The sequence below is a fragment of the Dendrobates tinctorius genome, unplaced genomic scaffold (genome assembly GCF_039654945.1).
Source record: "Dendrobates tinctorius isolate UK_male_01 unplaced genomic scaffold, ASM3965494v1 ptg000051l, whole genome shotgun sequence".
Lineage (NCBI taxonomy): Eukaryota > Metazoa > Chordata > Amphibia > Anura > Dendrobatidae > Dendrobates > Dendrobates tinctorius.
The window spans coordinates 11,688,678-11,701,525 of record NW_027361719.1 but is presented as its reverse complement, the minus strand read 5'-3'; the positions used below and the strand labels follow the sequence as shown (position 1 = coordinate 11,701,525).

Genomic DNA, 12,848 nt, shown 5'->3' with positions numbered 1-12,848 from the left:
AATCTTCCAGCTCTTCTCCTCACGTCCACACACATTTCCCTCCTCCCACGAAATGACTAAACTTCCCCTTCCTGGCCCCCAGAGAGCAGCTCTTCCCCCAGCTTTGGTTCAGAGCTCCCTCTGCTGGCCTGGAGTGGGAACTGTGCTGTGTGTTGTATTTACCTGACAGAGAGATCCTTTATTGCTTCCAAGCATGACATCACCCTCCCTAGGAGGAAGGTAATGCCACTGTGGCGACCATACTCCTGGGGGAACCACATTTCCATAAGAGAACAGATACTATACTGGTGTTCCATATGGAATCCATTTTTTCTGCACACTTGTAGTTTTAAATGGGCGAGTCTAACCAGACAAAGGGTGTGTGCACACGCTGTGAATTATTTTCCGTGCGGATTTGTGTAAATCCGCAGGTCAACAGACCTGCGGTTTATCTGCAGATTTTCTGCTGTTTAGCCTGCGGGCTTCCCCTGCGATTTGATACCTGCCATGGAGAATCCGCACAAAGAATTGACATGCTGCACTTTTGAAACTGCAGCAAATACGCGCAGAAAATTCTGCACAGTGTGCACTGCGGATTTCTATTTCCATTCATTATAATGGTACTGTACACCGCAGCAGAAACCGCTGCAGATCCGCAGGACCAAAACCGCTGCAGATCCGCAGCAGAATCCGCAGCGTGTGCACACACCCAAATGAAAGAAACTAGTGCATGCTGTGATTTTTTTTTTCATAAGACTTATGGCCTATTCGTGACAGGCATCTTGACAGGTCCTCTGGCGTCTTAAAGGTGTTGTGCGCATATAGCCTTGTTAAGCTATATACATATAGTGTCTATTAGATTCTGGATCAGCTGCCAAATTTTCCCAGACAATGGATATAAATAAAAACTTAAAGGATATAAATGTGGTATTGCTGTAATTATACTTACCAAATAAATAAAGTGATCGTGTTACTATAATATAATAACATATAATATATAAAAATATATTTGATCATTCAGCCACATTAATATATATATTTTTTAAAAGTATTACGAATAGTGATGAGCGAGCGTGCTTGGATATCATGTTATCAGAGCATGCTTTGATGTTATCCGAGTATCACAGGCGTGCTCGAATAATATGTGTGTTTGAGTGCTGCGGTTGCATGTTTCATGGCTGACAGACAGCTTCAACACATGCGCGAATTGCTTAACAATCAGGCAATCCCCACGTGTTGCCTGAGATACTGGGTACTCGGATAACACCCAAGCATGCTCAGGTAACACAATACCCAAGCACGCTCGCTCATCACTAGTTACGAACCCACAAATAATATGAAAATGAGAGTTCCTCCTGCAATAAAAAAGGCCCTTACAAGGCTCAGTCAAAGGGAAAATAAAGAGAGATGGTTCTTAGCACATGGCAACAAAAAATATTTTTTTTTAAGTGTTTTTTCTATGAAAGTTGTAGAACATAATAAACTGATATCATTTTGTAAGGCTGAATTGTACGAATCAAGTCACTATGTCGGTTTACCATATTGTATCAGTACCATACATAGAGAATCCTGGAAAAAACTAAAAACTTTGTTGCTCTACGCCCAAAAAGAATCCACATAAAATTTGTCCTATAAAATAGTATGTTCTTATATAGATACCGTATGTCCATTGACAAATTAAAATGTTATGACTTACGCAAGGCAGTGATGTAAGGGCCAAGAGTAATTCATACACCCAGCTCTTTTCCACCAAAACTCCTGCATAATTCAATTACAACATAGGGTAATTCTTCAAATTTCTGAAAATGTTAAAATGTTTATGTTGACATTTATTGGCTGTGAAAAGTCATCCTTGTCAGTTATTTGTGGTTGACTTCTCCTCTGGCTAGAATCCATTTATTTGATATACTCCATAATATCACATGCTGAAAGGACAAATTTCTGTTTCAATTACTCCCGGGAAGGCGGGGCAGTCTATTTTCATTAACGTAAGTATGTCTGTTACACCCATAGATGATGTAGTTTCAGGACCTTGCATCACAATGGTTGATTATATGGAGGGACCAAATTAGATTGTTTCCCTAATTTTTGAACAGACCTGTTAATACGTGGCCTAAAATGTACCTCCCATTTCCTTAAAAGGAATCTGTCACCATGAAAGTACAGTCCAATTTGCAACCCCATGGTATAGAGTCGGGGGAGCAGAATACATGGATAAATAATTTTGTGAAAAAAGATTCATTATAACCTGTGTTTTCATAATTTAAACCTATGCTCTTTTTTTAATCGTCGGTCCAGTGGGTGGTCCTACTAGTGATTGACAGCTGTACTCATGGAAGGAGAAGTCCCGGACCCGGCCTACCTATTCTCTGACGGATATGGAATTGTCGGGCCTGTAACCCAGGTTAAGGGGAAAGCTTAAGGCCCCGGACCAACCTCTGCACAAAGGAGTAGGGGGCGTGGCTAAGATAAAAGGGAGACAGTTAGTTGCCGCAGGAACGTGCAGCGTGCAGGAGGGCAGTGTCAGGGCTTCTGCAAATAAACTAACTGCCAGAGAGCCAAAACGAGCAGAGGCAAAAAGCTGCTTACAGAGACTACCGACAACAACGTACCTAGCCCCGCTGACAACTCTGACCATGAGTAACAGGAAGCCCAGTCAGGACATCAGCACACACACACACTGACGGGAGAATTGGGACACCCGCTGTGAGGGGTTTCCCTCTGTACCTGAGTCGAGTCGCTCGTTGTCCCTGTACGCTGACAGGGGGAAATACTGTGATCTGTCTATCTCATCGTTTCCTGACACACCTATCACTGACCGGACCACGAGGAATCACCATCGCCTCCAGGAGCCAAGACGTCATCTTTTTCAGGACTACACCCGACCATGAGGAATCACCGCCGCCTCCAGGATCCAGGACACCATCTTTTCTAGGACCATACCAGACCCCTTACTCACCACTGCTTTGGCGCCATTGTCCACATCCTGAACTAACTGCATTCTGAAGTCGTCAAACTGATAAGTTTGCTAATCTTGAACTTCCGTCCCTATTCTTCACACCTGTTTCCCCTGGGTTACGTACCCTGTGTCCCTTTATACCGTTTTCCCTGTTTTCTCCCTGCGAGTATACCTGTTAAATTAAACCCCACGTTAACCCTTGCTCTGCCTCCGACCTGTTACTGCATCTTAGTACTTGCTCACACTCACACAAAGAAAGCTGTCAGTCACTGGTAGGACTACCCATTGGACTGACAATCCGAGAAAGAGCAGAAGGTTAAAGGATAAAAATGGGGGTTATACTAAATATTTTCTTAAAAAAACTATATATCTATCTGCTCAGCTCTCGCTGACTATAGCACGAGGCTTGCAGATTGGACTATATGTTCATGATGACAGGTTCCCTTTAACTTTTGTGTACTTTATTGTTTAAGGACTATTGCAATCTAGAGCATATTCAACTCTCAGAAATTAAAAGACAATTTGTGGCACACAGAAAATTGTAGTACAGTAGTTGCAAATTCCATTAAAAGCTGTTTTTCGAAACCTGACTGATTTTAGGTTAGATCAATATATATTGAGACAAAATGCAACAGGTCTATTCATCCAGTCACCACAATATATCATGAAAGTTGTAAAACTGGGAGATAAAAACAATGAAGTGATGTTCCATTGACATGGCAGAAGATGCAATAAAGTTTCAGCACGGTAGAATTATCTTTGAAGGTTTTAGATTAGAGAGCACCACTGATGTTATATTTTCATGTGAATCCATAACATGATGTAAAATAAGTTTTGGTGAAAAAAAATCTTGAATTACTATTATTAAATTAATCCATATTCCTGTTTTTTTTCTTTTGGTATCTGTTGTTGTAGGAAGCAGCAAAGTGAGTGACGATCTTTCACGTAAAGTCAGAATACTTTGCTGGATCATGACTGGACCAAAGAACTTAGAAACCAAAACCATTCATATAAAGTACTCCTGGACTCGTCACTGCAATATTGCTCTTTTTATGAGTTCCACCACCAATGACAGCTTCCCTACCATCGGTTTGGACACCAAAGAAGGACGGGATCAGCTTTATTGGAAAACAATTCGAGCTTTTCAATATGTACACAAGAACTACATTGATCAAGCTGACTGGTTTTTCAAAGCAGATGATGACACTTATGTTGTTGTGGAAAATTTACGCTGGATGCTCTCAAATTATACTTCTGATCAGCCAGTCTATTTTGGCAAACGCTTCAAACCATTTGCTAAGCAGGGCTACATGAGTGGTGGAGCTGGCTATGTTCTTAGTAAAGAAGCTCTGAACAGATTTGTGGATGGATTCCATACTGAAGTCTGCAAACACACCACATCTGTGGAGGACTTGGCACTCGGTCAGTGTATGGAGAAAATGGGGGTTATAGCTGGAGACTCTAGGGACACTGAAAAAAGGGAGACTTTTCATCCTTTTCCACCTGAATCCCACCTTACAGGACACTTTGATAAGAGTTTTTGGTACTGGAGCTACTGTTTTTATCCCATTGTGGAGGTAAGTCTATAGAGAATTACTAAATAAAACAGAAAAAAATAAAAATAGGAATTTGGGATTAAATATTTATGGTACATTATAAATTTTAATTAGATCAGATAATACCAAGATTTTACATCTTCACAAGAAATATTCCATTATTTACATGTATTATATCTATATTCTAATAATTCAATGGAAATGAATGTGGACTAAATGCTGTGATGCTGGTAACTGATGGCAAATAGGGTAGAATCAATTGCAGTTTATTCTCAAAATATTTCAAAGTCGCACCGATTTCTTCCTCAAGAGGACCACAGCTTCTGTAAATGATGCACAGTACTGTGAAAATGTATTTGGCAAGTGTGAAAAAATGCTGCAAAAGTAAGAATCCTTAAAATAGAATTGGTAATAGTTTATTTTTATTAACTAAGGCTAATTTCACACTTGCTTTTTTTTGCAGCGCGTTTTTCCCGCAAAAAAACGCATTGAAAAAACGCATACAAACGCATACAAATGCTGCTTTTTTTTCAAGCATTTTTATGAGCATGCATGAAAAAAACGCAGCTTTTTTATGCGTTTGTATGCGTTTTTAGTGCGTTTTTACCGCGTTTGCGTTTTTTTCCAACATTAGGTGGCCCCTCACACTAACCCAAACCATGACTTTACTAACCCTAACCCTAACCCAAACCCTGACCCTAACCCTAACCCTGACCCTAACCCTTAACCAAACCATACTAACCCTAACCCTGACCCTAACCCTAACCCTTAACCAAACCATACTAACCCTAACCCTTAACCAAACCATACTAACCCAAACCCTAGCTAACCCTAACCCTAGCCCTAAACCCCCTTAACTAACCCTAACTCTAACCCAAACCCCTAAATTCCATTGTCCAACTAATGGTAAAAAAAAAACGCATAAGCATGTCAATGCGCACATATGCGCACCCATGGACTTATAATGGGTGTCTTGCTGTAAAAAAACGCATTGCGCGCGTATGCGTTTTTTTGAGGCAAGTCGGACGCCCAAAAAATGCAACAGGATGCATTTTGTGCGCCCGAGCGCATACCGCAAAAAAACGCATGCGCGGAAAAACGCATACAAACGCATGTGTATGCGCACATAAGCGCATCCCATGCAAAGTATAGGAAAAAAAACAGCATGCGTTTTTTAGCGCTAAAATACCGCGAAAAAAACCGCAAGTGTGAAACCAGCCTAAGAAAATTCAGTCAAAAATTTAAATCAAATCAATATTTGGTATGATCATCTTGTGCCTTCAAAACATCTTCAAAGCATCAGTTTTTCTAGGTTCACTTGCACACAGTTCTTGAAGGAACTTGGCATACAGGTTGTTCCAAACATCTTGGGAGAATTAAACACAGATCTTCTGTTGATGCAGGCTTGTGTGAATCCCAGACTGACTCAATGATGTTGAGATCAGGGCTTGGTGGGGACCATATCATCACTTCCAGGACTCCTTATTCTTCTTTCATGTCACAAGTGATAATCCATGGAAAGACAGAGCACAGCAACAAGTCACAAGGTTTTTACACTACATCAGAAAGGTCTCCCACAGGCAAGGATTTCAAAGTAGACTGGGGTTTAAGATGTGCTGTTCAAGCTCTTTGTAGAAACATCAAGAAATGTGCAATGTTGAGGACTGTAGACATATTGGTCATTGAAGGAAATCACAACAGCAGATGAAAGACACATCATGCTTACTTACCTTCAAAATCAGAAGATGTCCAGCAGTGCCATAGGCTCAGGACTGGCAGCAACTAGTGGCACCCAGCTTCATCTACCTACTGCTCAGAGGAGTCTGGCCAGAAGTGTTCTTCATGGAAAAATTGCAGCCAAAAAGCCATTCAACATGGAGACATGGAAACAAGGCCAAATGACTCAGCTATGCAAAAAATATAGGGCATCATCCAACACCTGCTGCCGCTAATAACAGTGACAGGAGGAGCGGATGATCAGGGTATTCCTTCCACGTTGCCTGCGATCTAACTAAATAAATGAAAGAAAAACTCGATGTGGGTTCCCCTTATTTTTTTTTAACCAACCAGGCAAAACTCACAACTGGGGGCTGCAACCCTCAGCAAGGTTGGTTATCAAGAATAGAGGGGTCCCCCAACCTAAAAACACCAGAGGGGAACCCACATCAGATTTTTCACTTATTTAATTAGCTCGCAGGCGACGGGGATGGAATATCCCGATCATCCGCTCCTGCTGTCACTGTTATTAGCGGCAGCAGGTGTCGAACAATGGGAGTAATAGTCCTAAAAGCCACCACCTGCTGTCATCTTTCTGGCGTTAATATAATTCTCATCATTCTCCTCTGCTCACGCCGATAGCCGGCAGAGCAGGGGAGAATGATGAGAGCCATCTTCAGCACCTGCCGCCGGGTAACAGTGGAGCGCCCCACCAGGGCCTAGCGGGGTACTCGGTACCGGGCCCGTTGATCTCAGTGGGATTTGTCATGGAAGCTGTGACCCGGTCCGTGGCCCTGGGGCTCCATGGCAAAAAGGGGGTGAATGAACAATGAAGTAAAGTTTATGAATAGTTCGTGACGCCACCTGTGATGTTCGGCAAGTGAGGTGTTAGGCCAACGCTGCATGCAGATCCTCTGGGACTGGTGGTGGGTTGCAGCCAAGATGGTGAAGCTCCCCACAGGTGGAGCTGTAGTCCCAGGGCAGTGTAGATGTAGCAATGGAGGAGAGGCACAGGCGGTGTAGAGGCTGGTGCCCAGATGTAGTAGTGTGGGGTGTAGTGGTGCGGGAATAAGTGGAGGACACCAGGGCATGTAGTTCCAAAGCTTTACTCACAGTCTGCAGTTCACACAGATGCCTGCCTCCGTGCCGTGTCCTCCGGGTCCTGGGCTCAGTCAACCTCCAGGCAAGATAGGATGCTCCCTTCCAACACTCTGCCAACATCTACCTTTCTGAACGTCTCCTCTATAGCACCTTTAAGTGAAGTACTCCTAGTACTGAGTTACACTGGAGTGCCTCCTGACAGATGTTCCCAAGAACTCTACTTGTACGGCAGATAGCTGTAGCCTGCTTCGGGGACTCCTTACTCCTGAGTCCCAGCTCACTATCCAAGTTGCTGTTGTGCCCCAAGTCTTAGATGGGAGTAGTGCATTTACAGCCCACTACTCCACCGGTGTCTGCTGCAGGACATTCAGTATCCATACAGCCTCGGGGACCGGGCCCCGGCCTTGTGCTTAGAACTTCTAGGCAGGGTTCTCCTCTAACCCACGTCCTCTCTTTTCCCTTTTACTCCTTCGTTCCGTACTAATCCCTCTCTCTCATAGAAGGTCAGATTTCAGTCCAATGTCTTTCTCCTTCTTTCCTTTCCTGTGCCAGCTGGCTCATCACTGAGGCAGCAGCAGCACTCCTTCCTCCATCCCTCTTCCAGGGATCCTCACTCCTCTCTGAGTGACTCTCTCTCAATCCCACTGACTGACTGACTGACTACCTAAACCTTCCTGCTCTTTATGTATTCTAAACTCCACCCGCCTCCCAGCACGTTTCGTGTTCCAAGCAGGGAACCACCAAAGGTGCTCTGCTACTCTCTAAGCAAGGAACCGCAATGTGGCTTTGCTACACTACTTTGTGGTGAGGGGTGCAGGTGTTGGAGCGTGGTTAGGAGTTCCCACCCTACCTGGATGGTGGGGCACCACACCTCAGGAGGAGGTGCAGTACCTGTGCGGCGACTGAAGCCTCAGAGGCGCCACAACAGTATTTACTGAAGCACTTCTTCCCTGGTGCCGATGTGTGTCACACGGATTACATCAATGTGTGTTCTCCATGTGCATGTGTGAGGGACATTTTGCGGACCGTGCTTACGGTAAAAAACGAACATGTCAGCATATTTTGGCCACAGACACACGGTCCGTGGAAACATACTGACATGTGCACAGACTCATTCATTTGAATGGGTCTATGTGTGTCAGTGTCTCCATACGTGTGAAAACTGTCACCACACGTACCAAACACACTGAAATGTGAAAGAGGCCTTAGGCTGTAACAGAAGGCAGTTTGGTCACAAAGGGCTGGAGAGCAATACAATAACAAGTGTGTAGGCAACTCTGAAATATGGTGGAGGTTCCTTGCAAGTGATGGGCTGCTTTTCAGCAAATGAAGTTGGGAATTATGTCAAGATTATTGGTGTCCTCAATTCTGAAAACTACTGATACATACTTATCCATCAGGCAACACCATCAGGGTGGCATCTGATTGGCTCCAAAATTATTCTGCAGCAGGACAATAACCGCAGACATACATCCAATTTCATTGAGAAATATCTTCAATGTAAAGAAGACCAAGACGTTCTGGAAGTGATGATATTCTCCATTCCTCCCCAAGCCTTATTTCAACATCAAGTCTTTCTGGGATTATATGAAAAGACAGAAGGATTTACAAATAACATCCTTCTGAGTTCTTTCAAAAAATGCATGCAAGTGTACCTACTTGTAGAGGAATGGATGCTGTTTTGAAGCTAAAGGTCGGTTACACCAATATTAATTTGATTTAGATTTTTCATTTGTTAATTTTGCTAATTGCTAAAAACTAACTATTAACATTTCTATTTTTGAAAGCATTCTTACATTGCAGAAAGTTCAGGCAGGTGTAAAAAAAAAAAAAATCTGCAAAGTGCTATATGTAGTCTCATATGTTTGCGACTTTTTGTTTTTCAGGGTCCCCAGTGCTGCTCAGACCTGGCCATATCCTTTCATTATGTTGACCCTGAATTGATGCATGTGCTGGAGTACTTTGTGTACCACTTGAGGGCGTATGGATATGACTATCGTTACAAGCCAGGAGTACCAGAGGCTGCAGAACGGCTGCCAACACATCACATGCAGAATTCCACAAATGAAGTCAAAGCAGTGAAAGCAAATGGAACTGTTTCATCATAGACTGATCATGTCAGCTGTTGAAAATAATCAACTGGCACTTAAAAGAGCTTAGTGACTCTTCCCTCTCAAAGGCATTTGTCATGCATATGAGCCAAGGACAACAGAATTTAGGGCAAGTTTCCATGGGGACATGTAAACCGTGTCAGATTAATTTATTTTTCTGGATGTTTTTGCATCTAATAATAAATCATCTTTATTTTCTATAGCGTCAACACATTTTACTGCACTTTACATTTCAGAAATTACATGAACAGAAAAAATTAGTAATAAGGATTGTATGAGTAAGGGCTCATATGGCAAGCTTACAACCTATAAGGAAATAGCAGTGATGCAAAAGATATGAACTCTTGTATTGTGTGATCCAGCCACCTTTAAAACAACAACAAAAAAAAACAAGGTAGTACATGTACAGCTACAGGAGCCAGTCACCAGCCATCATTTGTGTATGTGTAAGCAGGTTCCGGGATGCAACGACAAACAGGAGGCAGAGCAAGGGTTATCAAGTTTAATAACAGGGTAATACTACACACAGGGAGGTAAAGGGTTAAACAGTATAAATGGAAGAGGATTTTGGGAGGTAAAGGGTTAAACAGGGGATTCAACAGTTTAGATGGCAAAGGATATTGTAATTAGAAAAGCGACGATTCAGATAGCGGCAGTTCCTGGTGAAGCACTTGTGTCAGGAGTTCCGCCAACTGTAACTCCTGCTGAGAACTCAATGGTGCCAGCAACGGTTGGCGCGGTGTCTTTTCCAGAAAAGTCCTGTGGGCATCAACTCCCCGTCTTCAGTGGTCGGTCTCTGGTACCTTCCACTGGGCCTAGTCCATAAACTGCAGTGGCTGACAGAGGTACGGGCCACAGTCCTGTAAGAGCCCAAAGTGGCTCTGCAACTATATTCACTGGTGAAGTCAGGTCACAAGTGTCTGGGCAAATAGTCACTGGCAACATCAGGTCGCAAGTGTCAGTCCCACATGTGGTCACTCTTATGTGGCACGTGTACTGTACTCACAGACATGGAGCATACAACACCTTGTTCTCTGGCAAACGCTGGACTTTCCTCTTCATGCTGCACGCTGCCTGTTTGTGCCAAGACTTAAGCGCCGACAACCACTGACGCGCAGCTTCTCTCTGGTGGTCACCGGTACCCTGCACTTTCTCTCCCTGGCTGCTGCTGCGCACATGTAAAGGGGTTAAGTAAAAATGTTCATTGTTGCATTTATTACTCTTTGCTAACTGGTACTGCTACATGTTTACATGTATTACCCTTCTGGGTATTACCATTGTTTTGTCTTTACATTTTATTGTATTATTGCTTTTATTTGTACATAGCTGTGAAAATCTTTACTGCATTTCCTGGTTTGTCATTTTCAGTATAGGAAAAGCGTAGTGCTCTTTTTTGGACACTAGAGGGGGGCACTCTAATGTATAGAATTCTTAGTAGGATAGGGTTAAGTGTAGGAGGGGCTGCTGGGAGTTAAGGTTAGATTAGAAAGGAAGTTAGTTCAGACGGGACCAGGGTGTCCAAAGTGCCCGCATGGGCTACTGGCCCAGGATGGCTCGGTAGCCATGCAACGTTAAGCAGTGACAGCTCATATTATCCACAGCCACTGGACATCAATACAGTGGGGCAGTACAGTAGAGAGAAGATGTGGCAACTCATAGCCTGGGCGGACACCTTTAGGGTGGGAGTCGATTGGAGTGAGGAACAGAAGGACGCTGAAGCTTCACACGGAGCGGTACAGATGGGTCAGATGCTTTTCCAGAGGCAACCAAACTGGGTGGCGGATGATTTCAAGTCTGGGGCGAAACAGGCAGACAGAATTGTCATCATGGCGAGGTTAGACTAACAAAGGCGGTCCCCCCTGGAAACGGGTGGGAACTGAAGGGACGAGCCATGTATGACCGAGTATATCGATACCTGCTGGAGAAGGGAGACGGAATGGAGAAGAGGGGACTGGAATGTCGGTGGAGACCTGAACTTTCCCCAGCGGAGTCCAAGTTTTTTCAGCCACCAGAGCCGTTGTGGAGGGGCCTGGAGTCTTTCCTTCAGCAGCCAGATTTGAGTTGCCGGGCATCGAGAAGCAGAGGGCTGGAAGTGGAGAATGCCCCAGAGGGGCTTGTGCCAGAAGTACAGAACGGTGCGGTGCTGCCCCTCTGGGAGCCAGATCGCTCGATGCGGGTGAAGACAACAACCATGGAACCAGGGTGTGCAGGATGTTCTACAGGGAGGTGGTGAGTACACCCTGGCTTCGGCTCCGCCAGATTTGGCCAGTCACGCCCCATGCAAGACTGAAAGTAGTTCACTAATGGTTCACTAGACCTGATGCTCAGTCACTGGGTGTGGAGAACCAAAACCGGGGCCAATGCTGGGGTAAGGGTGGGCAAGCCCTCTTTCGCCCAAATGGAAGAAAACCTGCCCTCATTTGCACTGCAGTCTTGCGCTGCTGCTGCTGCCATGCTGGGATGGACTGTGGACTCTGCGGCTGCAGGATCCTCTTCGGCCTGTATCAGAGTATGGGAACTAACGAAGAAGACATGGAAAGTGCGCCATTAAAATTTTTTATGCTTTCTACGAGGTTAAGCCAGGAAGAAGCTGGGAAGCAGTCTAAAACGGTCCGGTCTGGACGTGTGCCGTATAGAAGCGTCAGCAAAGTAGGGAGAGCTGAGGAAGCAAGTGAAGAAGAATGTGTGTCCTATGATGTGCCAACTGTGAATATATTGTGTGAAGTTATCAGTAAAGAAACCGTTCAAGTTACTATGGACTGTTTCTCAATTACTGGGAGTCGCCTCGGAGAAGGGCCATCGCCGCTTGGGAAGTGCCCAGGGGGACCTGAACCTGGAGACGCAGGTAGTCTGAACAGTGAAATGCAGTTCTGTGAGGGAAGGCCAGGAAACTGATGCTTTAGTGTCTCTGGCCACGACTATAGTCCTGGCCTCCCTTTACACACACCTGGTTCTGCAGTCTCTGCAACGGTCCCTTTTCCTGGACTGCTGTGGCACTCTCAGCTCTCCTCAGTGCAGCGGTCCCTCTGCAGACATTGGGGGACCCTATCAGTGCGGCCTGTCACAGCGCCGGTGATCTGTGGTGAGGGCAGGGGAAGTAGAACGTGCCGCTTACTGCTCTGCACTCACGCCAAACTGACCTCTTGCGAGTGCTTTCCTCTATTATCCCCCCGCTGCTGAGCGCGTTTTCTCCTCTTCTTTCTCCACCCCCTCCTAGGACAGCAGGAAGGTCTGCCTCCCTAGGGTTTCCCCCAGGCAATAGGGGAAGTTCGGCTCACTCAGGCTTCCCCCCCGGGAACAGGGCATGCAACCTCAACAGTTCCGGACCCGGCATGCAGGTACCCGCGGTTTGGTCGTCCCCCTTACATATGAACAAACATAAAATGTCTTGTGGTACAATGAGCGTGGGGGATACTATTGAAATAG

The 12,848-nt window shown here is 44.9% G+C and overlaps 1 protein-coding gene across 9 annotated transcripts in view; it reads left to right on the top strand.

Moving 5' to 3' along the window:
* Positions 1 to 9,622, top strand: part of LOC141091296 (glycoprotein-N-acetylgalactosamine 3-beta-galactosyltransferase 1-like) — an 80,924-nt gene extending 71,302 nt beyond the window's left edge. For all 9 annotated transcript variants that reach the window (XM_073576787.1, XM_073576789.1, XM_073576790.1 and 6 more), the window contains 2 exons: positions 3,854 to 4,515; positions 9,198 to 9,622. In XM_073576787.1, coding sequence (XP_073432888.1) covers positions 3,854 to 4,515; positions 9,198 to 9,419 — 884 coding nt within the window. In that variant the 3' untranslated portion in view covers positions 9,420 to 9,622. The remainder of the gene's footprint in view (positions 1 to 3,853; positions 4,516 to 9,197) is intronic.
* Positions 9,623 to 12,848: the final 3,226 nt, after the last annotated feature.